Below are 25,956 nucleotides of genomic sequence, written 5' to 3'. Positions count from 1 at the left end.
GTACGCTGGGGCCACACGCGCGTGCGCGGCCAGAACTTGGAATTGCGGTGCGGTGGCAGATTTGTGTGGCATGTTGCATGGCGTTTTTTTTTTTTTTTTGGAAATTTCAGTGCAGCGCACTTTCATTTTCAGTGCGCAGCGTCGCATAATTAATTGCGACCGAAAGTGGACAACAATTTGAGCAGCCGTCGCAGAAAGTAAAATGCGCGCCAAAGGAACAACGAACCTGTCCACCAGAAAATAAACCGGATCATCAATTGCAGGCCAAGACCTGGGAGCTGGGTGCTGCGATCTGCCAGCTGGGAGTTGGGGCATGAAGCTGGGCAACTTTCTTCTTGCTGCCGCTTCTGACACACTAAACTGACGCAACGTGCGGCAACAAGTGCAGAGCATTCGCCACATTTCTGACTGCCACATGGGACGCCCACGAGCCACCGTCTCGCGGCTTCCTGCCGAGAAAAAGTGGCAAAGCATAAATGAAAATTAAGCATGTTTATGGCCAAGTCAAGCATTGATCGGCGGGGCAGGGGCAGGGTCTGCTGCCTTTATGCCTCATTCACACGCTGCAACCGAGACGCACTCAAGGAGTGCTGCATCGAGAGGCGCGGGGGCAGGCGCAGGCAGACAGAACCAGTTTAATGGCGCATGAAATTTCACCGAAAAATCGGCGTATCTGCGTCTAGCTGAGGTGGCAACCGTTGCAACATATGCTGCCGACGTTGCGGGCGTTGCGGGCGTGCGGCAGGCGCTAGGCGGCAGGCGGGAGGCGTGGCACAGCAAGTTGATTTGCTTAAAAGAAATTCACTTTCCTTTGGTTTTTACGTTTTCAAACAAACGTGTGTTGCGGACAGCCAAAGGCAAAGAAGGTCACGTTGTTGTAGATCATGAGGATTCGACAAGACGCCACGCGGCTTTCGGCTTTCGGCTGGGAGCTTGGAGCTTGGCGCTGGAAGCTGGGATCTGGTCAAAGTCGGCTGGCTCTAAGACTAACAAACCCCAAAAAGCAAACACAATTGAATGCAACTCGCATTGGCAATGAGCGAAAAATACTTTTAATGAAAGTTGGCACTTTGCTTTTGGATGCCTCTTTTTATTATTTATATATATTTTTTTGCTCGTTTTGGGGGTATTTTATTTTTCTTTTCGTTTTTGATTTGTGGCAGGCGACATGGAAAATGACAAGGAAAATGCTCGCTTCATTGCATTGCGGCTCCGTTTGGCTGTGTCCGTGCTTTAAGCTGCTTCCCAGCAGTTGGCCAAAAGGTGTTTAACCGTTAACCAATTGACTGCAAGGCTGCGTCTTGATGTCCCGCTCTTTCATTGACCTCATGTTGATCTACTTTATGGCTAAGGTAGTGTGTCTCAAGCACGACTACCCAAAAGATCTAGCTTCATATTAGGGCTTAGGCAACTCCAACTCTATTTAACAACTGTCTTGCATATCGCAAATATACACAACAATTTTTGTAGATATATATAAATACTATATATAGGAAGATACGGATTTAGATCCTACATATATAAAGCTTAGCCTGTCTTTGCCAGGTATGTGCCAATTTTATGCTTGTCCATAAAATAAAAAGAATATATTAGTTACAGCTTGTAATGTAATTGGAATGTAATATCATTATGATTTCATATTATATATTATGACTAGCGGGTATTGCCCGGCCTTGCCCGTAGAACGTTTTGTGCTACAAATTCTAGGTATTTTCTTTCTAGCTTTTGTTTTGTGAAAAATTTGCAATACATCTCAAATGCATTTTCATATGGATACTTGTAAATGGAAATAATGTTAATATCAGCAACAAGATTCATGCAACCGCTTTCCGCCAATGTTTCACAGTTGCGGGTGGAATTTAGCACTGTTAATATACATTGTATAAGATTTTGATCTTTATAAATATTTTATATTTTGTATATTTAAATGAAGTCAAAAATAGTTTGCCCATGGAAGTATTTACAACAATTATGCAATTTTATTTTATAATACAAACACATTTTAAATTTAAAATCTAATGTCTGTTGCACTGTAGTTATTTTTATTTAACAATTGAACAAATATGCTGGCCTTGCAAGTTTGTAACAAGTATAAGAAGTCACCGTTTGCAGTGTATCAGCATGTTATAAGCGTGTTCCGTGTGTTAAATAATTTCGTTTATTCTTCGGGTGGTTCTTCCTCCTCATCGCCATAGGGACGATTGTTGTGCATTGCTGACCAACGTGGAACTTGGGACAGCGACCAAAACGGAAGAATCATCATTATCAGAATCGAGCCCCAACCGAAGATCAGCTTCTGACCCGTGGACATAGGGAAGCGCGGCGGGCCACAGATAGGCGCATGGCGGCGCACCTGCTGCAGTTGACCGGCATAGCCAACCCCAACTCCAGATGCAGATCCAGATCCACCTCCGGCACCCTTACTAAATGTTTCGCCGTGGGAAGTACAGACCCGTTTAATGGGCACAGTTAAAAGATTGCTCAACAGTGTAAAACTCATCTTGAATGCTGCAAAAGGAAAAAAAAACCCAAGAAAACTTTTGAAAAACGAAAATTTTAAGAAAAAATACTTACAGGAAAATTGAACAGCTGTGTTGAGTTAAATAAGACTATATGAACTGCTGACGAGTAAGTTAAGTGAAAACTGGGCGAGGCATAGTCGGAGCCTACTGTGATTTGGATATGAAAAAAAATCAGGAAATGTCCACAGGGTTCAAATGGGCAATGCGCAAAGGTTAAATAAGCATTAAAAATGCTAATGAAAGAGTTTCGGCTGCCGTCTGGGTATGTGGCCCGCGGGGGCTTTCTTTATTCCGTTTTGATTTGCGCCCAACAATGTTGCAAATAATAAAACAAAGACAAAATAAATATGAAAAAAGACGCTGTGAAATTATTACATTTGGCATTGCGTGCGCAAACAATTGACTTTTTTCGCCTCTCGCGACAGCTAACTGCGGCACGAGAAGTGATCCGATGATTACATAAAATTGCGAATTGGAATTCATAAGTGGCAGGGGGGTCGCCCCAATCCGTCGAAAGCCAGATTATACGCATGGAGGCTTAGCTGTCACTCAGCCGTAGTTTATAATACTCAATTCAATATTTAAATAAAGAAAAGTGTGGTTGCTGTATGGGGTAAATCACATCGACTACATTTATCGATAACTTTGCATACATTTTGAATGAAGTGCGCGCGCCAACCCAAGATATCGCCACACCACCACATTAATGTAACAGCTGTTGTCTCTAATATGTCTCTGTTAACGGAGAAGAGTAAACAGCTGTTAAATCAAATATCCCGTGTAAGTAGTTCCATTTCTTTCAAATTTAATTTACATGGTCCCAATTATTGCCCTACACAACTGCTTCAGCCAATATCACTCAGTAACAGGAAACGATTATCTTATATAGAGTTACAAATTAGTGCGCGCTGTTAACATAACATTTTTGGGTGCCCACAGCTGTGCTGTTAAGCTACAGCGGTGCACAGGCAAAACAAAACTAAACAATGCAGGAAGCAGACGCACATAAAGCGCGCATAACCCAAATCGAGGAGTTTATCAACGATGTGCTTAAAGAGGATCTCAAGCAGCTGGAGCACCATCTCAATCTTTTTAACGAGGAGATCATGGAGTATGTACAGTTAAAGAATACACTGCAAACCTTTGGCGACCATATGCCGGCTGGCTACAAAACGCAGGTGAACATTGGCAGCAACATTTTCATGCAGGCGCGCGTCAAGCAAATGGACAAAATCCTGGTTAACGTGGGCAAGGAGGTGTATCTGGAAATGAGCATGGACGAGGCGATACGCTTCAGTGATGTGCGCACCAAAATTCTAACCAAGCAGGCGGATGTGGTGCGCGAGGAGAGCGTCAAGAAGCGCTCCCAAATCAAGATGGCTCTCATAGCGATCAGCGAGCGGGAAAAGCTTCTGCAGCAACGGGATGACAGATAACGGGCGATGGCTTAGGTTAGTGTTAGAAAATGCTCTACATAATTCCTTAGTTGAATATTAATACATCGAGCTCTACAAGCCCAATTAGGGATTCCCCACTAAAATACAGCATATTAATGAATTTTCAAGTCAAGTCAAAAAGCTTTACACAAGCATATACTCTAGTTATTTTGTCTTATAAATTACAACTTTGAATTTACAGCTGTTGTCCTAATGTGATAAAAAAAAAACAATTACGTGAAATGAACCGATTTGAATGAATAAATATTCGCATTGAACCGCAAGTAGAAGGAATGAATAAATATATCCTACAGCAAGCTGGACGTTGACTTGGACCCACTCAGCTGCCAGGGCTTGGTCTGTTTGGCAGATGATGGTTGCTCGCCGCCCGCAACACATCGTTGATTGATGGACAGATCGGGCAGGGTGCCGGCATTAAGAGTTTTGCACTGTTCGGATAGACGCTCCGCGGTATTGCACATGAACCTCATACGGTTGGCCATCTGCGGGTTAAGGTGGCAAATCAATTGAATTAGACGTGGATAGGTGTGCACTCACATTATCGTGCACCTCCTGCCCGCTGAGGACAACACCATCCGACTGGGCGTAACCACCGGCCGCAAAGCGACTGTTGACCGCGACTTTGAAACGTCGCAACTCCACCTCGAGCAGACAGTAGTCGTTATATAGACGCCTGTATTCCTCGCACAGACGCTGGTTCTCCTCCAGCAATAGGCTGATATGCTCCTCGGCACGCTTGATGCACTGGCGCATTGCTTCATCCGATCTGATCTGCGCATCCTTCCACTTGCGGAACGATTCTATAATCTGTTGCTGCTGCTCGTTCACGTTCGTCTGCTGTCTGCAGTTGAGGATGGGGGATCAAACTGGTTTAGACTGGTGATGGATACGCTATCGGATCAACCGTACCGAATACATACTTCAGCTTGAGCTGCATCTGTTTGCATTCACAGGCAACGGCGCGCATTTGCTGTCGGATATCCTCGTTGGCTTGGCAAAGACGGTCCAGGGTTTCCTTGTGTTGGCGCTCCTCCTGCTTCAGATGGTTTTGCATGTCGCGGACGAGGCAACGCGATTTATCAAGCTCCGCCTGACGGCTTCTCAGCTGATCGCCCAGCGCCCGTTCCCGGCCACTGCGCTTGGCATCCTTCTCCTTAAGGGCGGTTACCTCTTCACGCAACAGATTTCGCTGTGTCAAGGTATTATTTTATAGTAACTCTTTTTTTGGTTTTTCTCCTCACCTCCGTTTTTAGCTCATCCTGTCGCTTCTCCAGCTGCACCATGCAGTCCTGCAGGTTTTGTACTTCGCGATCCGCTCGCCGCAGCTTCTTGGCCTGCTCCTCATAGTTATTCATGAGCTCTTCATTGTTTTGGCATAGCTTCTGCCGCTCTTCCTCCTGCGCTTTCAGTAAACTGGCAATTTCCAAAACTTTTTGAGACTGTTCAGCTGAAAGAATCGATTAGATCTGCCAGTTGCTTCGAATATATCACTAAAACTCACTATTCTTTTGTTTCAGTGCCGAAATTTCATCCTTGAGTCTGTTGGTCTCATTGAGATCGATGTAACCATTAAGCGTTGAGCGCAGCTGCTCGATTTGCTGTTCACGATCGAACAATGCATTCTGTAGACTTTGTATTTGACAAACTAGTCTTTCGTTCTGCAAAAGGAAACATGGAAGAATTCAAACAACAAAGAATTAATCTGTGCATGCGTGAATGCTAAAGGATTTTAAGGCGAAAGTGTTCAAAAAGGATTAAAGGAATTTAATAAAGGAGATCATAATAAAACAAAGTTAAAGGATTTGCAGCTAGCCTATCCATAATCAATCATAGATTCAGCTTTCTTCGACGTATCCGTGCGGACATATGGGTTAAGTCTGCTTTTGTACAAAAGCTATCCTACCGATTCATCCCATAGAGCTATTTTATGCATTATTCAGACGATTCAGATCATAAGTCAGGAATATGGTAAGTGGGCACGAATGATTTAATACCTATGTACCCTTAGAACCCCTTTTATACTACCGACTATTCCTATAGGACCCAAAAAATAAAGTTCTACCATTTGTTAGGGTCTTACATATATGCTTGGATATACTTGTGGAGCTCGTAGTTGCCGAGATTGATGGAGATATCTTGACAGAGAACTATATATATAATTTTTAGACCGATTCTATATATAAAACCATATCATATGATAGGCCAACGAAACTTTTTCATACAAGATCTTTTTATTTTGCAACGGAGATACGATCCTGAATCCTGATCATGAATAAGACTTAACTCATTTCTAAAGAGCATGATAAAACTTGCAATTGTTGATTGGTTGGTCCAAATTCCTTCAAAAACAAAATGTAATACTAGAAATTTATTTTTCTCCGATCGTTAGGAAGGTCTTCGCAAAGAGAAACCACTTTGCATAGAAACAGACGGACAGTAGAACGTGACTATATTGACATGGTTACGGGATAAATATATAGAATGAATGCTAGCAACAAAGCTAGATACGATCTATAAAACTAAAAAGTAAAAAAAAAGTAGCTTCTATTCTTATTAACGATTCTTTATAATTCCCAACTTGTAGCTCGAGTTCATTTGCGCCGATTCGTGTCGGTTCCTCGTAGTAGCTCTGCTCCGATTCCCTGGACGTAAGCTCATTTTGTTGTTGTTGCTGCTGCTGTTGTTGTTGTTGTTTCACTTGTTCCGTGAGCTCTTCCAGATCGCGCTGAAACTCCTCAATTATGCTCAGGTAGTTGTCGCGGGTGGCCTGAAGTATCTGCGATTGCGTCTGGCAGTGGAGCAGCGTGTGCTCCAGCTGCTGTCGATGCGGACAATCCGCGCCAATGTCAGTCTGCAGTCGAGAAAGCGATACGTATAACAATCATATTCAGAGTTCGAGAGCCTCAGCCTTACCATCTCAATTGCCAGATGTCAGACGGGCCCCAGACACAGTCGCTTTATGTGTTTGTTTATGTTATTCTTTGGATTGTTTCTGGTGTCGAATGATGTCGGGCTTTCGTGTCGATATCAAATTGCCGTTCGTTCAAAATATTTATAAACGCCACGTATTTTGCCTTCATTACCATTTCATTTCATTCCAATAATATTGCTATTAAAACTTTCGTCACGGAAATGAAGGCAAATCCACTTTCGACCTTGTGGGCGGCAGCCCAAAAAGGTGGCAAAGTTTCAGGTTTCAAAGTTTCTATTCTTTAGCACTTTCACCCGCGTCTCCCAGCCCCCAATTATTTTATAGTTATGTTTTATTATATTTTGCCAATGCCTTTGACTGTTTGACATGGATTTCCAAATAAACTACTTGCATTCGGTATTAAATTATATCGTGAGCCCCAACTTGGTCGAGCTCTTAAGTTGGCTGGTAGCGAATGCATGGCTGCGCGCACTTAAAACACTTTTAAATGTCTATTATGTGGGCCGACATTTATGATTCTTAATTCCATGTGAAAATCGATTTCAGACGTTTTTATAGCGGTTGAGCTTCCATTAAACTAGTTTGTCTTTAAAGTTGAGGAAAAGTCTTTCACGACTTGCCTCTAATACTTTACAAATATTGTCTATGTACGAATATAATATCAAGATAAATATTTGTTGTTTACGAACTATTTCATATACTCTCGTTGGTTTTTGATCAAGGCAGCAAGACGGGTTTCAACTAAACTGGTTGAGACTAATAAAGATGAACTTTTTTAAAGTATAATATATTTACATTAACTCGAATCTATAAAATTGTGAAACATATTTTGAAAAATTGCAACTATTTTTGTAAGATTTCATAAATATCAGGTTTGAGTCGAACTGGTTTGAGCCCGGAATCCGATTATGTTCAATTTGTGAATCGGTTTAGTTGCGGAATTCGTATATTATATTTTCGATGTACCGAACCTTAAATGAAAGTAGGTGAATAAAAAAGTCTCGAGCCTAAACCAGATGCGAACCACTCTTTTTAAACAATTTAGTTCAATAGAAGGTTTCATATTTTTGTAAATATTATTTGCCTGTTGCATTTTCAGAAAAAAACCTGATCATTAGCTCTTCTATAAATGTCTGGAGCAATATAAGCCAAGGTACGAATACAAAACTTGGTTCGTAGCAGGTTGACGGCCTCGAGTCGAACCGCCTAACAATTACAAGTTGGTGCTGAAGAAATTTATAGATACATTTGGGACATGTGATATTTTAATAAACTTTCGTGTTGCTGTCCAAGCAATCCGCACACAATTTGCACGCCTCACACTTTTCGAGCACTTTTCATTTGTAGCTTTGCTTTTGGCTGCTTGGGGAAAACAATTTGCACTTTTGGCCAACTTTTCAGTTGGTTGGCTCGTAGGATAAACTTTGTTAATTGCACACGTATCCGTTCGCCATCAGCGACGCGTCCTGCTCGTAGTCTTGCCACCTGGTAAATATTATCGCCTCGCCCAGACATTTCACGGCGGGCGTCAACTTCGTGGCCGCAGGAGTCGACGACGATGACGAGAAGTCGTCGTCCTGGCCTGTATGTGGGTGCAGCTAATTAAGGCACGTGAACTGTTTGTTTTATGTCTTGATTTTGTGCAGCGCGACGAGGAGAAGCATTGCCAGCAACGCGGCTGATTATTATATTTGCCGTTTTCATATTTCCAACTGTGTTTCCGTTTCGATATTCAGTTCCACGACGGGTTTGATTTGTTTCACGCGAATAAACAGCAACGTTGACGTTGGACGCGGACTACTCCGGCGACCATTCGGCTGTCTATCTGCCCAGGGGCTACACCCCTCGCAGGAGCCTCGCCCTCCTGGCATGCTCATCGATATGCATATCAGGGCTCGCAGCTCGCGTGTCGATTGTGGGCAAATAAATAACACGAAACCTATTTCAGCTTCTAGGAGCTGGGCGCCCCACCCGCCAGAATTGCAGTTGAACTCGGCGGAGTTTCAAGCGATTTGTATTTGTCCAATGTAAACAAAGAATAAGTCTTCGTTTCGACAGTTTCGAGCCTTTTTCCCACAACAGTTTGAGTACATAAATCAAACGACTTTAATGGTAATATAGTTCAACTACTGTCGGGAACTGCAGCATATGTACATGGTAATACATATATATATAACAATGGGGAATGCAATTTTATTGCATATAACATTTATAGGGCACCCGAGGGTCCTTTAATAAATTAAACAAATCATTGTTCGGGAGGGATCATTATGCGGGAAATGGCATTTAATAGAATATTAAAGAAATTTAATAGAATTTTATAATTGGGGATCATAGGTTAAATCGGGAATAACTTGGTATTGGTATTTGTTCGAGGAAACAAGTTATAAAATAATATAATCCCTTTTCATAAAGATTTGAAGATATTTGGTGGGGGGAGGGGGGGGGGTTGTATTGGTAATGTAATGAAAATATCTTGAAGTCATATAGTTACTGAGTCACAGCTGCATCGATAGGGAGGAACCGGCAAATATCCTCCCCTTTGCGTGTCAGAAACATGTTATTAACAATCATTCATTCTATTCCGTTTATCGGAAAGAGTTCCCTTTTGGCCAACTCCAAAGTACTCTGTAGTTTGTGATCGTGTGACTGCGTTTTCGTCTAAATGACATTAACTCTTTATGAACTTTGAAACAATATCTTAGGAGGTAGAACTAAGTTTATTGCTTCCATTGCTTAAATACTATAAAATAGTAGTACTAGCTTGTAAATAGAATTTTTCGTTTTTATAAACAGCAGATTTCATTACTAGAGTGTTTCTCTCCAACACGAACATATTGTACAATCCTATAGCCCTCGGCAACAATGTATATTTATATATAACTATATATATACAATATATGTGCTTGTGTGTAAGTAAATGTAGTTTGTTGTAACTATTGCCTTTGAAATTTTTTGGCGGGAACTTGCTGCATTATTAAAGCTAATAAATAGTCGGACATTATAAAACAAAACTTATGGCTTAAGTTTACTTTTGGGTAATGTTTGTCGTTTATCTTACAAGTGTAGAAACTTACGATAAATTAAACTAATTTAAACTATGCTTAAGCGGCGGCTGCTCGGAGGGGGTTAACAAGTCGCAAGTTGTTGTTGTTGTTGTCGTTATCGGCTATGTGCTGTGGGCAGGTGTTTGGGGCTCACTTTTGTTGGGCTGAATTTGAGAAGAACTCTTTGGGTACCATAACCGTCGCATACGATAAATTGAATATATGCAATTACTTACGGTTAAAAGCTGTTTCTCCTGTTCCCCACTATTCTCTAGCTTGTTGAGTTTCTCGTACATTTCCATGATGGCCACGCAAAATGGATTATTTGCCGATTTATCTGTGTAGATCTCCTCATACGAGAGATCGGAGCAGCGCTAGAGCAACAGTTGCAATCAATTAGTAATTGAAGTGTAATTGGAAATACTTATGTATTAATTATAATTAACCATTGTCTAACTACAGCCGTACTTACCAATTTGGAGAGTAGATCAGCTATCTGCTTCAATGCCTCACAATTTTTGACATTTATAGAACGTTCAGCTTCGTATAGGCAACGGATTTCCATCAGTTCAACTAAAGAATCAGACATATATATATAATATACTAGTAGCGATAGCTTTGAATACGTACCTCGGTGCTGGACTTCCAGACGCTGGCATCTGGAATTGAGCTCCTTGTTGCATTCGTTGATGTTCCATAAGCGGCGACGCAGTGCATCGATGAGCTGTATATCAAAGTCGTCCTCAGTCACCTGGGTGCTGCAGGCAATCGGTGCATCCAGCTGATCCAAATTGCAATCCAACGCCCGCAGCTGTGTACGCAAGTTCTCCAATTTGCGTAGTGTGTCGGCGCGATCGCAGTTCTGAGAAAGCGATTGTGAGAAATGTAGTGAAAGCTCTTAATGAACACAGGTTGTGCGTGACCTACAATTCTCTCGAAGAAGCAGGAGAGCAACTTTCGACGGCACTCCATGGCCTGAAAGTCTTTCTTGCTGATCAGATCTATGAACTCGGTCAGTTCCTTGTTGAGCATGCGCAGCAGCTCGCTGGCCTGTTGATCCTTCTCGTTGAGGCCCTCGAACAAACAGCTGGTGAAGTCCTCATGGTTGAAGTCGACATCATAATCCTCAGTTAAACTTGCCTTGGTGTTCGATCCTTGCGTCATGCTTGACAAACAATCTTGCAGTTCCATTAACTAAATAAAATTAAGATAAATGTCGTTTTTAACATGAAATTTTATTTATAAACGTGAGCAATGTTGTGCTTATGAATTATAAATTGAAACCCAAAGCAATATCAATATGCCCCTCAGGTTATATATGTGCCAAATAGCAGGCCATGATGTAATACAATTGATTATTTTAAAGTATGTGGGGAATTGCCTTAAATGGCCCAAAAATTTTGATGATAAAATAATCATATGTATGTATATAAGATTCTTCATATAAGATTTCATTCTTAACAAATCTCGAAAACCATAAGAGCTATTAACGTAATTAACCAAATGTAGTATATGTAGTATATATGGATAACTCCCTCCGTTATATGAAGAGCCTTACGCCTAAAAGTTTCATAAGGTAGCAGAAGAGTATCTGCTAGTCGGCTAGAGACTAGCTACTATGGCCTGCGACTACATATATTAGCTTGCAATTCATCTACCGATTATTGCATTTTTCAAGAATTAATCAATCGATCAATCTGTTGATTGGCATCTCACCTGTTGATTGAGCTGCGCTATGCACTTGTCTTTTAGGATGATCTTCTGTCGCGCGGTCTGGACCACTTCGTCCAGCGCACACATCTGGTCCTGCAAATGGCAGACCTCATCATGCTTGGCGGCCACCTCGTTGGCCAGAGATCTCATGCATTTGGTAACCTGAAATCAGATAATGCTCAGATAAGAAACCCTCTCTCGTTGCATATAGAGCTAATTTATTTCAAATAATTCAACACGACAAAAAATATATAAAACGTAAAATTGAATTGAAAACTTGAATGCACTTATGAGGGGTCGTAGGTGGAATCGAATTGAACAAATAAATTTCTGGTCTGCTCGTTTCTATTTGAATCTTCGTACTTCTAGAAGAAGACAAGTTTCGATGAGTGAACGATGCCCCTAGCCCCTTATGCTAATTAGCCAACCTACCTTCTCGGCCTCGCTCTCCGGTCGGGTCTGATCGGCCTGTAGGCCGAGCAGCTGATTGACCGTCAGTGTTTCCAGACACATTTCATCCGTGTTCCAGATGTTGTGATGGAAAGCCTCCTGCACCAGCTTTATAATGGCGCAAATGTCCTTGCGCAGCTTGCGATTCTCGTCTAGAGCCTGCTGCTGTTCGCCGCGCACCGATTGGAAACAGTTCATGATCTTCTCGTAGGCCTCCACCTCCATGGCGGACATGTTGCCAAAGATAATGTAGTTGACATGCAGCAACAGGTCGACCCAATCCTGAAATGTTACCAGACGCAACTGTGGCGTCACATTCTGGAATTAAACGAATGCAAATCAACAATTAAAGTAAAGCGACTTTTAGCAACAATTTCTTATCAACTATTTGAATCTTTTCGAATATTACTCACCGAATCGCCGCCGCTTTGTTGGTCCATGCAATCGATCTCCTCGAGTCGCTTAAGAAAAATGCTATTCAGCTCAAAGTTCATCATGGCCGCGTCTCCACATATGCCGCGCAGCTTCTTGAGCTGATTGCGATAGTGCTCCGTGGATGTGGGCTCTGAACTGGCATTAAACTGGGTCTGGTCCTCGCTCGCAGTGCTACCGACAGCAGACGCATCTGCTCCACCTCTCAGGCTTGGTGTGGCAAAGAGCGTTTCAATGCTCGGTGGTTCCGTGTCCGGCAGATCCCGTGGCGATTGCTCCAGTTCGTTCTTAACTGTTTGCAGTTGTTCACGCTTTAGCTCTCCCGCCTTCTCATCCTCTCCTGGGTTCCCAAGCGTTTTTCTGGCCTGTTCCAATTGCTGTTCAGCTTCTCCTGGCTTCTGGTTGGCGGCGGCGGCACGCGGCGAGGATGACTGCGAACCAGTCGTAGTCAGGCCCAGTGTCGCGGCATTTATGCAAAACGCACCTCGTTGGCTCATTACAAGATATTATTGTGGGTTATCAGAATACAAAAAAAAAAAAAAAAAAACAACAAACAAAATATAAATTGGAAATTTGTTTTTGTTTTGTCTTTTCTTTTCAATTCAAGAAAACAGAAATTCCAAATTTTGCCAATTTTTAGTCAAGCTTTAGTCTAGAATCGCTTGTGTAATCAGGCCAAGTGTTCTAGTCTGGTTTGGTTCAAAAAGTGAATGGTTGACAATTCCCAAGGCATTACTACTAATGCCGTCTGGCTTTCTGAGAGCCAGGCACTTCGCCTGCTTTGATTCAAACGATCCGATTTCGCTCCGAAACTCAAATGCAGTTTTCCTCACTGTAAATCACGATTCACTAAGGTCACTAACTTTACACACGCAACCGTTAAACAACAAAACAAAACAAAAAAAAAAAAGTTAAAAAGAAAAAATAAAATACAAAAATCAACAGAAACAGAAGCAACAAATGTTAATAAAATCGGAAAAAAAATGATATTTCGATTCGCCTAACGTTCAAGCGAACCTTGGCAGCGACGCTGACGTCGTTAGCGACTGCGACTGCGACTGAGACGGCGACGGCGACGGAGGCGGCGTGTTCATATCTTTTGTTTGTAGTCTTCTGACGTAGTTTTGTTTATTTTCATAAGTATTCCACATATATGTACATATATCAAATATTTTAACACATATACATATACATATATATATTCTTGTTTTTTTTTTTTCACCGTTGTGTTTGCAACACACACGCGCACGCGAAGTATAGAGCAAACGGTATCGGTGTCGATTTTCAGCTTTTTTAGTTTTGGATACGGCTCCAACTTATTTCTGGCTCTTCGCACCGCCAAGTGCTATTTCGCAATTCCAATTTCGCGACCGCGTGCTGCCCCGTTGCGCTTGGTGACCAGACGGCAACTGAGCGAGCGACACACACCAGAAATATTGTGCGTCTGAAGTGCACACAAGTTACGAGTATGGGCAATATCACTTATTTTATACCCTGTAAGTGGCACAAGCCGTAAGCGTGGGTATGCAGGCAGTAGAACATATCCATGATATCATTATCATAAATGATATCATTATTATAAATAGAAGAGTCGTCTATTTCTATTATTATAACATTTCACATCTGCTGTCAAAATTGTATCCAATTGTCAATTCACACTGTGCAGCATTTAACATTTGCTGTCAAGATCTTAGGCTTAAGCTTTTGGCGTTCCAGCATCTTCAAATATCTCTGTGAGATGTTCCTATCCCTTACTGTTCCATACAATATTTAGCGAACAGTTTTGCGCCTCAGCCCGTTTTTAGATGGAGTCTTACGATCTCATAGTTTTCCATAGTACTGAAAAACGGAAACTCCTGAAAGAGAGTTCGTTCTTTAGTTGGACAATTTTTAACATACAGATATTTATGATTTCTACAACAGAAAAACAGCAATCAAATTACTAGTTATTTCAATATTTTAAAATATACTATAAGACTAAATAGAAGAAATCATAAAACTTTAGTTCGGGTTGAAAAATAACTCAAAAATACTTCAAATTATTAAAAGCATCTAGTCTTTGCCTCAAATATGGTGCATTTGAATTATGTACGATTTGGTATGCCGTAATGTTTGTAGGGTATTTGTCAATCGAATACTTTTCACTACAGCTTTTTTACTTGTTTCTAGTTTTCAAAGGGGCTGCTCCATTTGAGCGCCGCAAGCTGCTGCGCTCTCTGACTCTTTGGCTTGGCCTTATCAGTGCGTCTGATCGAATCGAATCGAATCGAATCCGATCGAATCGGATCGGCATCAGAATCTTAACTTGAATCGGCGCCTCTGTCTCTGTCCCCGTCGCGGTCTCAGCGTCTGTGTTTACCCAAGAACTTAGCATATTTATTTTGAAAATCTAAAAGCAAGTCATTTTTATTTGCGCAGCTTCGTTCGGCCCGGCCAGGCGATAGTTGGCTGTAAAAGTTGGTCAATTTAATTGATAAATAATTATAATTTGCCTGCCTATTTGCAGGTTAGATAAGTTTGTTTACAACAAACAAAATCGATTAGGTCCAGGGTGCACGACTAGGAGATACCACATAACCAGTAACCGAACTATCCTTAGACGGGGTTTCTTATGGAAATGCGGAACTGCAATATTGAATGTAAAATACGTTTATTCCCAATATCCAGATGTTAACTATTAAGATATTCCTGAAATTTGGAAGAAACTCTCGACATTTTGAAAGCAAATAGTCGTCCTCTGATCCAGAATCTATGTCTATTTGATGGGCTCACTAGAAAAGTTAAAAGTAGCATATTTTGTATTAAGAAGGTAATTTTTGAAGATTTCTTGACATTACCTCCCATTTATTTACGGGTAGACAGCTACATCGATTTTCCAGTACTTTTACTCAACTATGGAATTGAAAATATCAGTTTTAAGGGACTTACCTTACTGTACTTAATGAATAACATTTAATTTCCGATAGAATCAAGATTGACTTTCTCAAAAAATGTGAGATATGTTTGGTAAATCTGACAATAGAAATCCCCTTAGGTATACCGAAAAATTGTATAGAGTAAATTTGACAAATGACACGTACACTGTACATTTTAACGCTCATATACGTTTTATTTATATTTCTTTTTTCCATACATAAGAACAAAAATTTATGTACAATTCTTTCTTCATACGCGTTCGTTTTGCTCTTTTGACTCCATGCATACGCTTATATTAGTTAATGGACTCTCTCACATAAAATTTTGCAGTTTATTTTCAATACAAGAAAAAGGACAAAAAAAATGTGAACAAATAAAGAAACTGTCGAATATATTGGGCTGGTATTGGCATGAATGTTGGTTATACCAACTAAATTAGTAGATAACTTTTATACACGTATATAGTTTTTATAAGCTGCTGACGAATGTGTTTAGTTATGTATATAAAAGATCGATTTTAAAATGTCTTTTTAAACTTTAAACTCTTTTCGCATGAATCTCGAAGTTTTTAGATTTTAAATTTAAATTTTTAATTTTGGATTTTTTTTTTGTATTTATTTTTGGGAGAGGGGAGAGTTACGTAAAAATGTACATGAAACGCTCACTAAATTTATTATTCATTTAGAAATTTATTAGTTTAGCTATATTTATACTGCTGCTTAGAGTTAATTTTTGCATTATGCATTTATCCTTACGTTTGCTTCGCTTACGCTTCTCCATCCATGGTGCATGTGTGTGTGTGTGTGTGTGTGTGTGTGTAATAATGTGTGTATGTGGCTTATTGCTATACATTTTGTTGCTGTTGCTATATTGTAAATGTGTGTGTGGCGCATGTTTTGTGCCTCAAAAGGTGTGCTTGTGTGTGGTAAGAAATATAAAAAACTGTGTTAAATAAATTGCGAAGAATTTAGAGAATAGTCGAAATTATATTATGGATAGCAATGGCATGAGAGAGAGAAAGAAGGAGAGCTGCATAACCATCTAAAGATTAGCAATAACTGTTCAATTTTGAATGTCAGGCTTACAAATTTCGCACTTGTCTATTGAGTTATATAATTCTATTTAACATCTTGGTCAAAATATATGATTCCAGTTTGGATGCTCGTAACTGCATTGGCGCTTAATTAAAGTTGTGGATGGTTGTGTTACCGATTAATTGCGAATTGATAAAAGTTGAAAATGAGGTGGGGAGGGATTTGAGGATATGAGATGGGGCAGTTGCTCGTGATTAGTAGCTTTCGATTGCAAAATGATGAGTATGTGCCAACGGATTGAATGAGTTGGATGCCTTTTGCGCGCGGACACTCCTTAAGCCAAGTAAATGTACACTTTACGATCCTCTGGCGTTCGCGCCAGATATTCACGCTCGATAAGGCCTTCGATGCGCTTCTTGATGAACACGGGCGAGGGCAAGAAACGTGACTTTAACTGCGACGTTACGTCCGAGACAAGCAGATTGTGCTGTAAATTGTTGCAAAAGATTGTTAATTTGATTACTCGTTATCAGTAATAAACGATTTAAATATTTACCGCCATGCGTTTGCGCGCCTTCATAATGCGAACAATGGCCGCCTCGATTTCGTGCTTGCGATCTTCATCCACTTTGCCGCGCGTCTCCTTGCGTTCCGGCTCCGATTCGCCTTTGGCGGCGACCGTTTGAATCTTTACCCTGCACAATGGGTAATAAAAAGAACGTTTACTTTTTGCGTTTAAGTTGTTGACGCAAACGATATTACGCACCTGTGGAACTTTGAGACAAATGCATCGTTCACATAAAACTCGTCCGAGGGCTCAATGTCCTTTGTTTTCGTTTTTGAGTTGCGCACTAGCAACCGCTGTGCAGGCTTGCCCATTGACAAAGATTGCAGCGCACGCACCAGCTCACGCTCGGGTATATCCGTCTCTTGGTGTATGTCATCATAGGTCAGCACATCCCGATTGTTAAACAACAACAATACGCACATCTACGGTTGATACAGAACAAAGAGATTCGATTTTAATTGACTTGTATTAGAGAACTCATTAACATTTGCTCACCTGATAGGTGGACACTTGTAATATATGCTTGCGCGTTGTGGTAGGCACAGCACAGCCACTTGAACTTGAGCTTGGCCCATCTTTGTCCTTGTCGCTGTCGTTCGCTTTGCGGCCATAAAAAACGGCGTTTATGTAGGCAGTGCCTGGGCAAATCAGAAACTAACTGTTAGAACAAATTACAGGGGCTTTATTAAAACCAATGCTAACTCACCCATCTGCGGCTGTAACGTCAGCTGCCGACCCGAGTGCTTGTCCAGGTAGAATTTCTTAAACACCTCAAAGGCCTCGCGTGGTGCTGCGGGTATGTTGCAATTGGGCGTTGCCGTCTGTGGGTTTAAGCTTAAGGTTTAGAAACCACAAAAATGCTTGGTCAAATGATGTTGGAGTCACCTGTGTGGGCCAAAATCCGGTGGTCAGTATGCGCACCGTCAGCTCCACGCCGCTCAATGAAAAACTGTTATTATTTACATAACTTTTAAATTCGTCCATAATCGTATTGGACACGGACATATCCTTAAACATGCCCTCCAGCTTTGATGTAAATTGACAGCCACATTCAGTCTAAAACAATTAGAGCAACAAATTGATTAGTGCCCTGTTTAAAATTAAGTGCTTTTTCTTTCGATACTTGCCTTTAGTTTGGATATCATGTTCTTCTCAAAGTCATCGGAGACCGATTTGTTGAGCAGCAAACGTTTGGCCAAATGCGTCTTGTAATAGCGCTCGAAGACATCCTTTTCGAGTAGGAAACGGAAAAGAACCATCGTTTTGTCCAGAATGGTTTCAATTTCTTGCTCACTCATCTGTAAAAATAGTTATTTTTATAGTAAAACATTGGATTCATAGTTTCGATAGCAAAATCTTGTAACGAGTGTAAAGACTACATGATATCTTATATCAAAAATTTGGATACTTACGCCCTTGCCACCCTTTTTCAGTTTATCATCGATGAAGAGCGACAGATACTCGGGCGATTTGTTGTTCAGATTGAGAAAATGCTCAAAGTCAGCAGAGATGACATTCTTGAAGAGTCGATCATTGCTAAATGAGTGCAGCAGAAATTGATCGAATCGATCCTTGAGATCGAGCAAATTTTGCACAAATGTAATTGGATTTGTGTTGCCATTCTCCTCCTCTTTGACCAGCATGCTGCCCTGTTCGCGCAGATACGCAGACATTGTGTCGGCTATCACTTTGAGGCCCTCCTCCTTTAAACGTGAGAACAATTTATATGTGCATGCTAAGTCCTCGGTTTTTGAGTTCTTAATCATGTGCACCACGCCCGAATTTTCCATTTCGACAATGGTGCGCATGTGTTTCTTAATTAGCTCCTCCTCAACGACACGCACAATGCGCGGTTCCGTATCCTTATCCAAATAAAGAGCCGCACGTGACGATTCTTCAGTGATGCGCGCCTCAACTTTCTTGATATAAACGCCAGCGTTGTTCTCCGCAAGAAAGTTCTGCGATTCGAATTTGTAAAAGGCCGCCGACTGTGACAGGAAAGGCTTCTCAAAGTCCTCCTCGTAAACGGTTCGCGAATTGATTCCCAATGTTATGAGCATCGTGCAGGCATTCTTGATCGCCAAATGATTGATCGGCTCGCCGTGACGCTCTTCCATTACCATGCCCAGCAGCCTCTCTCGTAGCGCTTTCTGTATTTCCGGAAAGCGAACGACCTGAATATGAAAACAATGTGCACAAATTAGTAAGAATTTTGTTAAATTACAGATTGTGCAGAGTTAGGAGCCGTCTCTAATGACATCTATGCAATTAGTTTGCCTATAGATAGTTTTAGATTGAACGAATCTTGAAAATGAAAACTAATAAAAATAATAAATTCCATTTATAAACTTGGATGATTTTCGTAGAGTTTTGCATATTGTTTTCTATGTGCGAGGACGATAACAATTTCTATATTTTTTCCGAAGTTTCACTATTTTACTTTGCTAATCTTTTGGCAACCACAGTCTGGAGGGCTCCCGTTTAAGGCGTAGCGTTACACTTACCTGATCCCTGAATAAATTAAGACCCAAATTATAGACATTATCCAATCCGCGCTGCTGCACATAGACACGATCCATGTACATGAGTATGTCGCGTATCATGACCATTGAGGTCTGATGATCGGTCCAGGCTTCATTCAGTTTTGGCAGAAAATTGCTGTGCAAACGCTCGAGAACCTCCTGCCGCACCTTTTGCTCCAGATGCTTCGAGACGACATCGCTCAGTCCATGATACAGGCGATTGCCATGCTTGTGCAGCACCATATTGTACGCATTGCGATACAGCTGCTCAAAGGAGAGGCCAGAATTGTTCTTCTTCTGTATCTCCTGTATAGCATTTTTCAGTGTGGCCCATATGTCATCCACATACTTCTCATCCATGGAGGCCTGCAATTAGGGAAAAGGCAATTTTGGGTTAGTGCAAAATAATCGAACATTTGATTATTATGTAGAAGATTTGTGCAACTTTTGGGGGCTAACATTGAATGCGCGACGTTTATACTCGGGCAGCCACAATGGATACTTGCGTCCAATTTCACGCATTTGTATGACACCGGCTCCGACTGGCTGCACAGCTGAGGTCGCCCTTACGGAGTGTTCACTGTGTGGCGGCACATTGCCCGTTGGTGTAAATGTGGAATTGCCAGCCGCACTGCGTGTGGAGTTACGCAGCGGCTGCGGCTGCGGCTGCTGATGCTGTGGCGCCACCACATTGAGGGGTACATTTGGGTGCTGAGTGCGTGGATGTTGCTGCTGCTGCCCCAGGGCATTGCGTGTATTGCGGGAGCGATGATTAAAATTATTTGAGCCGGCTACAATGCGCGAATGCGGTGGTGATGCTGCTGGTGATGGGTAATAGTGAGATTGGGACGGGCTATTCAGATTATTTGGCTGATTGTTGGACGAAGGCGGCGGTGGCTGCGGCGCTGCGGCTCCAAAGAGACCGATCCTCGGATCGTGACTGTACATCGGAGGAGGCAAACGCGCGCCGCCGGCTCCACTTTGGGAACCAAGCGCGCGCTCCCAGCTATAGCGATGCTCCCCAATTATGTAGTAGGACTGAGACGTAGCCAGCAGCTGCTCCGGCTGTTGCTCCTGTTGACTTCGGGCAATTTGTTGGCGTTGGCCCGCTGGTGCCGTAAGCGAGCGGCTGCCGTTTGTAGGCCTTATTGACATCCGCCAGGTGGCGCTAGCGTCCCACAATTGTCCAAATGACGTCGTGTGCGCTCGTCATCAATGCGTTTCCGGTACTCTGGCGTCTCTGCTTCTGCGTATGTGTGTGTGTGTTGGAAAACAACAACAATTTGTCGAAACTAAGTTGAGATTGAAAGTAACTTAAAAACTAAAATGTGATGAAGCTTTTTCATCAATTTCAACCCTGACAGAACTTTGTCGAAACAGTGTTAGGCAGCGTTGAGCAGCCTGCTGAGCCAGCGCCCGGTGAGGGGAAGGACGGGAGTATCAAGAGACACACACAGATAGTAAGCGAGACACACAGAGAGAGAGGGAGAGGAAGACGGGGAACACAGATCAGTGTTATCTATATCTTATCGCAGTCCAAGTTTATGCTGGCTCATGCTCCAACCGGCAGTTTTACCTCTTCACACTTACCGGAAAGGCGCGTATGCGCATTTTGCCCTCCTTCTTTTGTGGATTTCCACGTAGATTCATGTTTCCCAGGCGATGTCGACACTGCTCCTCCACTTTACCAGCACGCTGGTACGCTCTCCTGCTGCGGAGCGGCGACGGCAGCGGCAGCGGCACCGCTCTTAATCTCGATACCTAGCGCAACAACAGCGGCAGTGGCAGCGGCACCGACAGTGGCAGCGGCGTTTTGTGTCGTTCTTCTTCTTGTAAACAAACGGTTACGTTGTCGTCGGCGGTGTAGTTGTTTTTTCGCTGATAAACTTTGTGGGTGGCGGGTGGCTGCAATGAAGTTCGACAGAGGAAAAGCAATAGATCAGTTGAGTTTTGAGTGTTTGTTTATTTGTATTTTGTTTTTTTGCACTGACTGCAATTGCAAGTCAGCAGCGTAGGCAGCGACCGCTACTGCGACTGCGGATTACGTCTCTTTGTCACAGAAATCGGTATCTCTTTCGTTCCCTCTTCTTACTCTCTCAGACTTTCTCATTGTCGCAGTGACGATCTTTTGGGCTGCTTTCAGAAATTCAAAGACTTTGTTACACACAAACACAAACGCGCACGAAAACAGCATTACACATAGCCAGGTATATAAAGAGAAATATACAAAAAAAAAAAAAAAAGGAAAAACTCACACGGGGGCGCTATAAAACGTCGTTGTGTAGTCGTGCAACTGCATGAAACAAATTATATTTGCCAAGTATTTGTAAAAAAAAAATAAAAATAAAAACAAAACACAAGCGAGCGAGCACAGGATCAAATACAAATCACTGGCGTAGCTTTAAATGCTAGCTTTTATTATTGTTGTTTCGTTAAAATTTTGATAGTTTCTTTTTTTTGCTATTTCACTTTTTCGTGCATGGCAAAGAGACCAACTGCGTTTGTGTGTGTGTTTTTGCTGTCTGTTTTTGTGTGTGTGTGTGCTGCTTCTTGTTGTTTTGTTGTACCTTTTTGCCAGAGCGGCGTTCACTTTGTTTTTAACGAATTATCGCTGGCTTGTTGCTTATCACTCGGTTAGCGTTGTTCACGCAGTTTGTTGTCAATTATATTGCGGTTTGTTAGTTTATCATGCATTGCAATTTATATTGATTATAAGTGCATATGAGTTATTCGGCTGTTGTGTTGTTATGCTCTAATTTTGCCATTCCGATAAATCGATAACGATAGTTGACTACTATTTTTACATTAGAACTGGTCATACTTACATTGCCTACAGAACGGCGTTGCATGCCTAATATCGATATTATTTTGGCGGCACATATGGAATTTTTTGAACATGTTCAAGGAGCTGGCATTGCAAGATTATTATGAATGTAATTTTTCCAAAGTGTGCCAAGAATAGATTGCTATAGGCTGAATAATGCTTTCAAGGAATTATAAGTTAAAAGTGTGAATCCGAATTAAAACAGCTGTTGTCAGACTGCTAACACAAAACTAAGCTGTTAATGACAACCGATTGTTAAATGTGAAGTTTATTTAGCGATGCTTAAGAAATATCGGTATTTGTTAATTAACACGTGCGCCCAAAAGTATGCTAACGTTTAATTGCGCGCCAAAAATCTGAATTTAAATATGCGTGTCCACTTATTTAAATTGAATTACAACCATTTGTTTTAAAGGACAGGTGAAAGCTTGCCTTCTGCCGAGTGTTTCATACGACGTATAATATTTTAATTATGACACTTTGCAACTGCCTGGCAAAAACTGTAATTTGATACTTTGGACTTCTGCTACCGCATGCGGTTTGTTTAATTATCGATTGCTCGATCAAAGGCACTGCCCAACAAGTATGCTGATAAGCAAATTGCCAAAAATTTACAACAAAATTGTGAGCTTAATTTGTGTATAAATTTTCCACATTCAAGTTGCAATTGCCGTCTGCCCCGGCCTGTTCTGTCGGTCCGTCTCCTTGGCTTGGCCCGTGCGTGTAAATTATGCGCACTTTCACCGCGTTGGTGTTGCGGCTGTTATGCTTGGCTGTTCCTGTTGCTGTTGCCTTTTGTGGTGGCAAGCCTGGCGTCCCTTTGGTTCGGTTTGTCGCCAGTTGTTGGCTGTGCGTCGAAATTAATTAGCCGCACTTCATAGCGAGGCAGGCGAATGCGTAGGTGTTTATGTCAAATGTCTGGGCCGATCGAGCACAGCGGGGTTTGGCGGAGGGTCATCACTTGTTGCAGTTTGTTGTCATCAATTTATGCGTATTTATTACAATATTTATGCATGTAAATTGTGATGTGCCTCGAATTAATTACACGCCATGCATATCAACATGAATGTTGCCAGCGCTGCGGGTGCAAAACATGTTGCCAGCCGCTGTTGCTGTTGTCTCTTAGAGACAACGACTGGAATCAAAACAAAAAACAAGCACAAAAATACTAAAAAAAAAAAGAGATAAAAATAAATAAGCCCACAATAATCGTGCACCATCAGAGAAGCATTCATATTCACACCAGTGCATGCAAAACAGTTGCAACAAGGTTAATAAATCATGCTACAGCGCCGAGTGGCAGACAAATTCACTGAAATTTCAATGAAAAAAATCAAAACAAATGCTAAACAAAACGGCGCTGAGACCCAAAAATGGCATTATCCAAAAGGCAGCCGCATCAATATGGAGCATGCATAATCCGACTGCAACTGCAACTGCAATGGAAGCAGCAGAAAAAGCAGCCGCAGCAAGCGACGTACAAGTTGTCGGCATTATGAATAACTTTTAAATTTGAATGTGAAATAAACGCTTTGTCTAAGCGGCTGGCTAACCGGCTACCGTTAGCAACATTGCCAAAAGTTGTGCTCGAATGTTGCCAATGATTTATGCAGCAACATTTGATGAAATATAATACAAAAGGCGCACAGCAGCCACAACAGCAACAGCAACAACAACAACAGCAACAACAACTGGAAAAACAAAGATAAATTGCCGCTGCAGCAAATTGTAAACTATATAAGGTTTAAATGTAAAGTTGTTGGAGTTTTCATTTTTACATAAGACTCACATTAGCAACGCTTGCGCCTGCCCAATGCGCGCACGCAGCAACATTTATTGCAACAATTGTTGCAAGTGGCGCTCACAACATGCACGTGACACGATACACATGTGTCCAACTGCTTGTGTTTCTCTTCTCGTCTCTTTCAATTTTCGTGCTTTCTGCTCAATTTCAAACCTCTCTTCATGCTCGTGACACGCTGATTCGGCACGTGCCCATCGCTAAGGCGCGTATAGCAACAAGTTGATTAACAATTTTCGGTTTTATTAGCTTTTAATTGGCATTTCGTAATTCCTATTTAAATTGGTTCTGCCTTACAGTTTTGAAGGCTTTAATGGCTATTCCACGGTAACGGTGTGCACGGGCCCAGTCAGAGCGATGCACTCAATCTCGACGAGCGCATCCATTGGCAGTTTGGCCACCTGGAAGCAGCTGCGTGCAGGAAAATCCTTATTGAACACTGAAAAAGAGTACAGATAAGGTTGATCGTAAATGTGGTGTGTGGTAAACAAATTTTATTAGTACGGCTGATAAGCCAGCAGATGCCGCTGCCTTATCGGCGGCACTTGTATAATAAGCTATTGGAATGCTCTCACCCCGCTTGTACACCTCGTTGACCGCACCAAAGTCGTTCAGATCTTTCAAGAAAACTGTGTTCTTGATCACCTTATCTACGCCAGAGTCGGCTGCTTTTAGCACCGCCTCCAGATTCTTCAGCGCCATCTCTGCTTGCGCAGTGGCGCCACCTGGCACCAATTGCATCGTTGACTTGTCCAGACCCAAACAGCCGGACACATAAACAGTGCGATCGGCCACCACAGCTTGACTACAACAGCAACAAACAACAACATGATATGATTGACAGTTTGCTTTTGCTCTTGCTCTCTCGCTCTCGCTCTATTCGCTCGCGTTTGCTTACTTGTATGGCGCCACCGGCTTGGCTGCATTTGCAGTGCTGATTAGTTTACGCACAATTGTTGCCATGGCTTTGTTTTTGAATTGTTGTAGCGCCTGTGCACCTGTTGCCGCTGCTTAAAGTTGACTGAGCGCTCAGTGTTTGCTATTTTTCACTTGTCGCTGCGAACGCATGTCAAACTTTTATCAGCGCGAGCTTTTCGCACGCTCTCCCGCTTGCTCTCTCTCTCTCTCTTGTCACACTTTTTGCAACACTAACATGAGCTTTAAACTGTAAACTCAAAATACACTTTTCATTATACTCTACAGCTCAGGCACTTTCGCTCACTCTCATATGAATTACAGTTTTTATAACAAAAATCATTTAAATTTCAATATATTTATATAGGTATGGGAATAGAATTTTATATGTTATTTAATAAAATCCATTTTAGTATCTTAAATTTTTTGTAGCTTCAAATATTTGCACTTTGGTATTCAACAAATTATATAAATACAACTTTAATCTTCAGCGTGGTACATTTGAATTTAATTAGGGCAGTCAAGTTTTCTCTCTGGGCTTTCAACTACTTTATTTAGATAGCTTAAGGTCGAATCCATGGCTTAAACACATATTGCACCCATTTCTTACCGGTCAAAGCACAAATAACTTACAAAATCGGAAACCAATAAGAAGGTATAAGCTTTGGGGGATATATGTATTTCGACCGAAAGCTCGTGAGCAACAGTGCATCTCTATATTCTTATAACTTATCTGAAACGTTTTGCAACACTATTAATGTGTCGCATATTCCTTATCTCTGGCCAATTGGGTCGCAGACACTTTCTCTAGCGACCAATATTT

The 25,956-nt window shown here is 41.7% G+C and overlaps 5 protein-coding genes and 1 long non-coding RNA gene across 13 annotated transcripts; 1 reads left to right on the top strand and 5 right to left on the bottom strand.

The window, feature by feature from the left end:
• Positions 1 to 2,021: 2,021 nt before the first annotated feature.
• Positions 2,022 to 2,670, bottom strand: LOC115763113. The gene is made up of 2 exons (XM_030705556.1): positions 2,575 to 2,670; positions 2,022 to 2,508 (listed from the first exon to the last, which is right to left on the bottom strand). The coding sequence occupies exon 2, from the start codon at positions 2,498 to 2,500 to the stop codon at positions 2,159 to 2,161; it is 342 nt and encodes a 113-aa protein (XP_030561416.1). The 5' UTR covers positions 2,501 to 2,508; positions 2,575 to 2,670; the 3' UTR covers positions 2,022 to 2,158.
• Positions 2,671 to 3,508: 838 nt separating this feature from the next.
• On the top strand, positions 3,509 to 4,188 carry LOC115763039 (protein UXT). The gene has a single exon (XM_030705457.1). The coding sequence runs from the start codon at positions 3,509 to 3,511 to the stop codon at positions 3,956 to 3,958; it is 450 nt and encodes a 149-aa protein (XP_030561317.1). The 3' UTR covers positions 3,959 to 4,188.
• LOC115763038 (ankycorbin) lies at positions 4,123 to 13,403 on the bottom strand. 4 transcript variants are annotated; one of them, XM_030705453.1, is made up of 12 exons: positions 12,535 to 13,401; positions 12,104 to 12,439; positions 11,675 to 11,833; positions 10,886 to 11,152; positions 10,589 to 10,820; positions 10,431 to 10,531; positions 10,195 to 10,332; positions 5,481 to 5,637; positions 5,221 to 5,426; positions 4,900 to 5,168; positions 4,517 to 4,820; positions 4,123 to 4,461 (listed from the first exon to the last, which is right to left on the bottom strand). In XM_030705453.1, exons 1-12 carry the CDS (start codon positions 13,048 to 13,050, stop codon positions 4,267 to 4,269), a joined length of 2,880 nt encoding a protein of 959 aa, XP_030561313.1. In that variant the 5' UTR covers positions 13,051 to 13,401; the 3' UTR covers positions 4,123 to 4,266. The 4 variants fall into 4 exon arrangements, with proteins under 4 accessions (XP_030561313.1, XP_030561314.1, XP_030561315.1 ...); XM_030705454.1 differs by lacking the exon at positions 4,123 to 4,461 and having other exon boundaries at positions 4,657 to 4,845; positions 12,535 to 13,403; XM_030705455.1 differs by lacking the exon at positions 4,123 to 4,461 and having other exon boundaries at positions 4,725 to 4,820; positions 4,889 to 5,168; positions 12,535 to 13,402.
• Positions 13,404 to 14,971: 1,568 nt separating this feature from the next.
• LOC115763193 lies at positions 14,972 to 15,536 on the bottom strand. Its single transcript, XR_004017885.1, has 3 exons — positions 15,482 to 15,536; positions 15,391 to 15,415; positions 14,972 to 15,324 (listed from the first exon to the last, which is right to left on the bottom strand). It is a non-coding gene; the product is annotated as an uncharacterized LOC115763193 (long non-coding RNA).
• A 534-nt stretch (positions 15,537 to 16,070) lies between these two features.
• On the bottom strand, positions 16,071 to 22,510 carry LOC115763017 (cullin-3-A). 5 transcript variants are annotated; one of them, XM_030705409.1, is made up of 11 exons: positions 22,419 to 22,510; positions 21,184 to 21,498; positions 19,576 to 19,959; positions 18,484 to 19,245; positions 18,199 to 18,369; positions 17,957 to 18,127; positions 17,778 to 17,892; positions 17,567 to 17,709; positions 17,270 to 17,493; positions 17,060 to 17,198; positions 16,075 to 16,990 (listed from the first exon to the last, which is right to left on the bottom strand). In XM_030705409.1, exons 2-11 carry the CDS (start codon positions 21,241 to 21,243, stop codon positions 16,838 to 16,840), a joined length of 2,322 nt encoding a protein of 773 aa, XP_030561269.1. In that variant the 5' UTR covers positions 21,244 to 21,498; positions 22,419 to 22,510; the 3' UTR covers positions 16,075 to 16,837. The 5 variants fall into 5 exon arrangements, with proteins under 5 accessions (XP_030561268.1, XP_030561269.1, XP_030561270.1 ...); XM_030705410.1 differs by lacking the exon at positions 22,419 to 22,510 and adding an exon at positions 22,161 to 22,258; XM_030705411.1 differs by lacking the exon at positions 22,419 to 22,510 and adding an exon at positions 21,849 to 21,913.
• Positions 22,511 to 24,444: 1,934 nt separating this feature from the next.
• On the bottom strand, positions 24,445 to 25,225 carry LOC115763130 (rutC family protein UK114). The gene is made up of 3 exons (XM_030705574.1): positions 25,117 to 25,225; positions 24,794 to 25,023; positions 24,445 to 24,657 (listed from the first exon to the last, which is right to left on the bottom strand). The coding sequence occupies exons 1-3, from the start codon at positions 25,179 to 25,181 to the stop codon at positions 24,536 to 24,538; spliced, it is 417 nt and encodes a 138-aa protein (XP_030561434.1). The 5' UTR covers positions 25,182 to 25,225; the 3' UTR covers positions 24,445 to 24,535.
• Positions 25,226 to 25,956: the final 731 nt, after the last annotated feature.

The sequence above is a fragment of the Drosophila novamexicana genome, unplaced genomic scaffold, assembly GCF_003285875.2.
Source record: "Drosophila novamexicana strain 15010-1031.04,08,12 unplaced genomic scaffold, DnovRS2.1 tig00000689-arrow-pilon, whole genome shotgun sequence".
NCBI lineage: Eukaryota > Metazoa > Arthropoda > Insecta > Diptera > Drosophilidae > Drosophila > Drosophila novamexicana.
The sequence above is the reverse complement of the archived record's forward strand: the minus strand, read 5'-3'. Positions and strand labels throughout refer to the sequence as shown.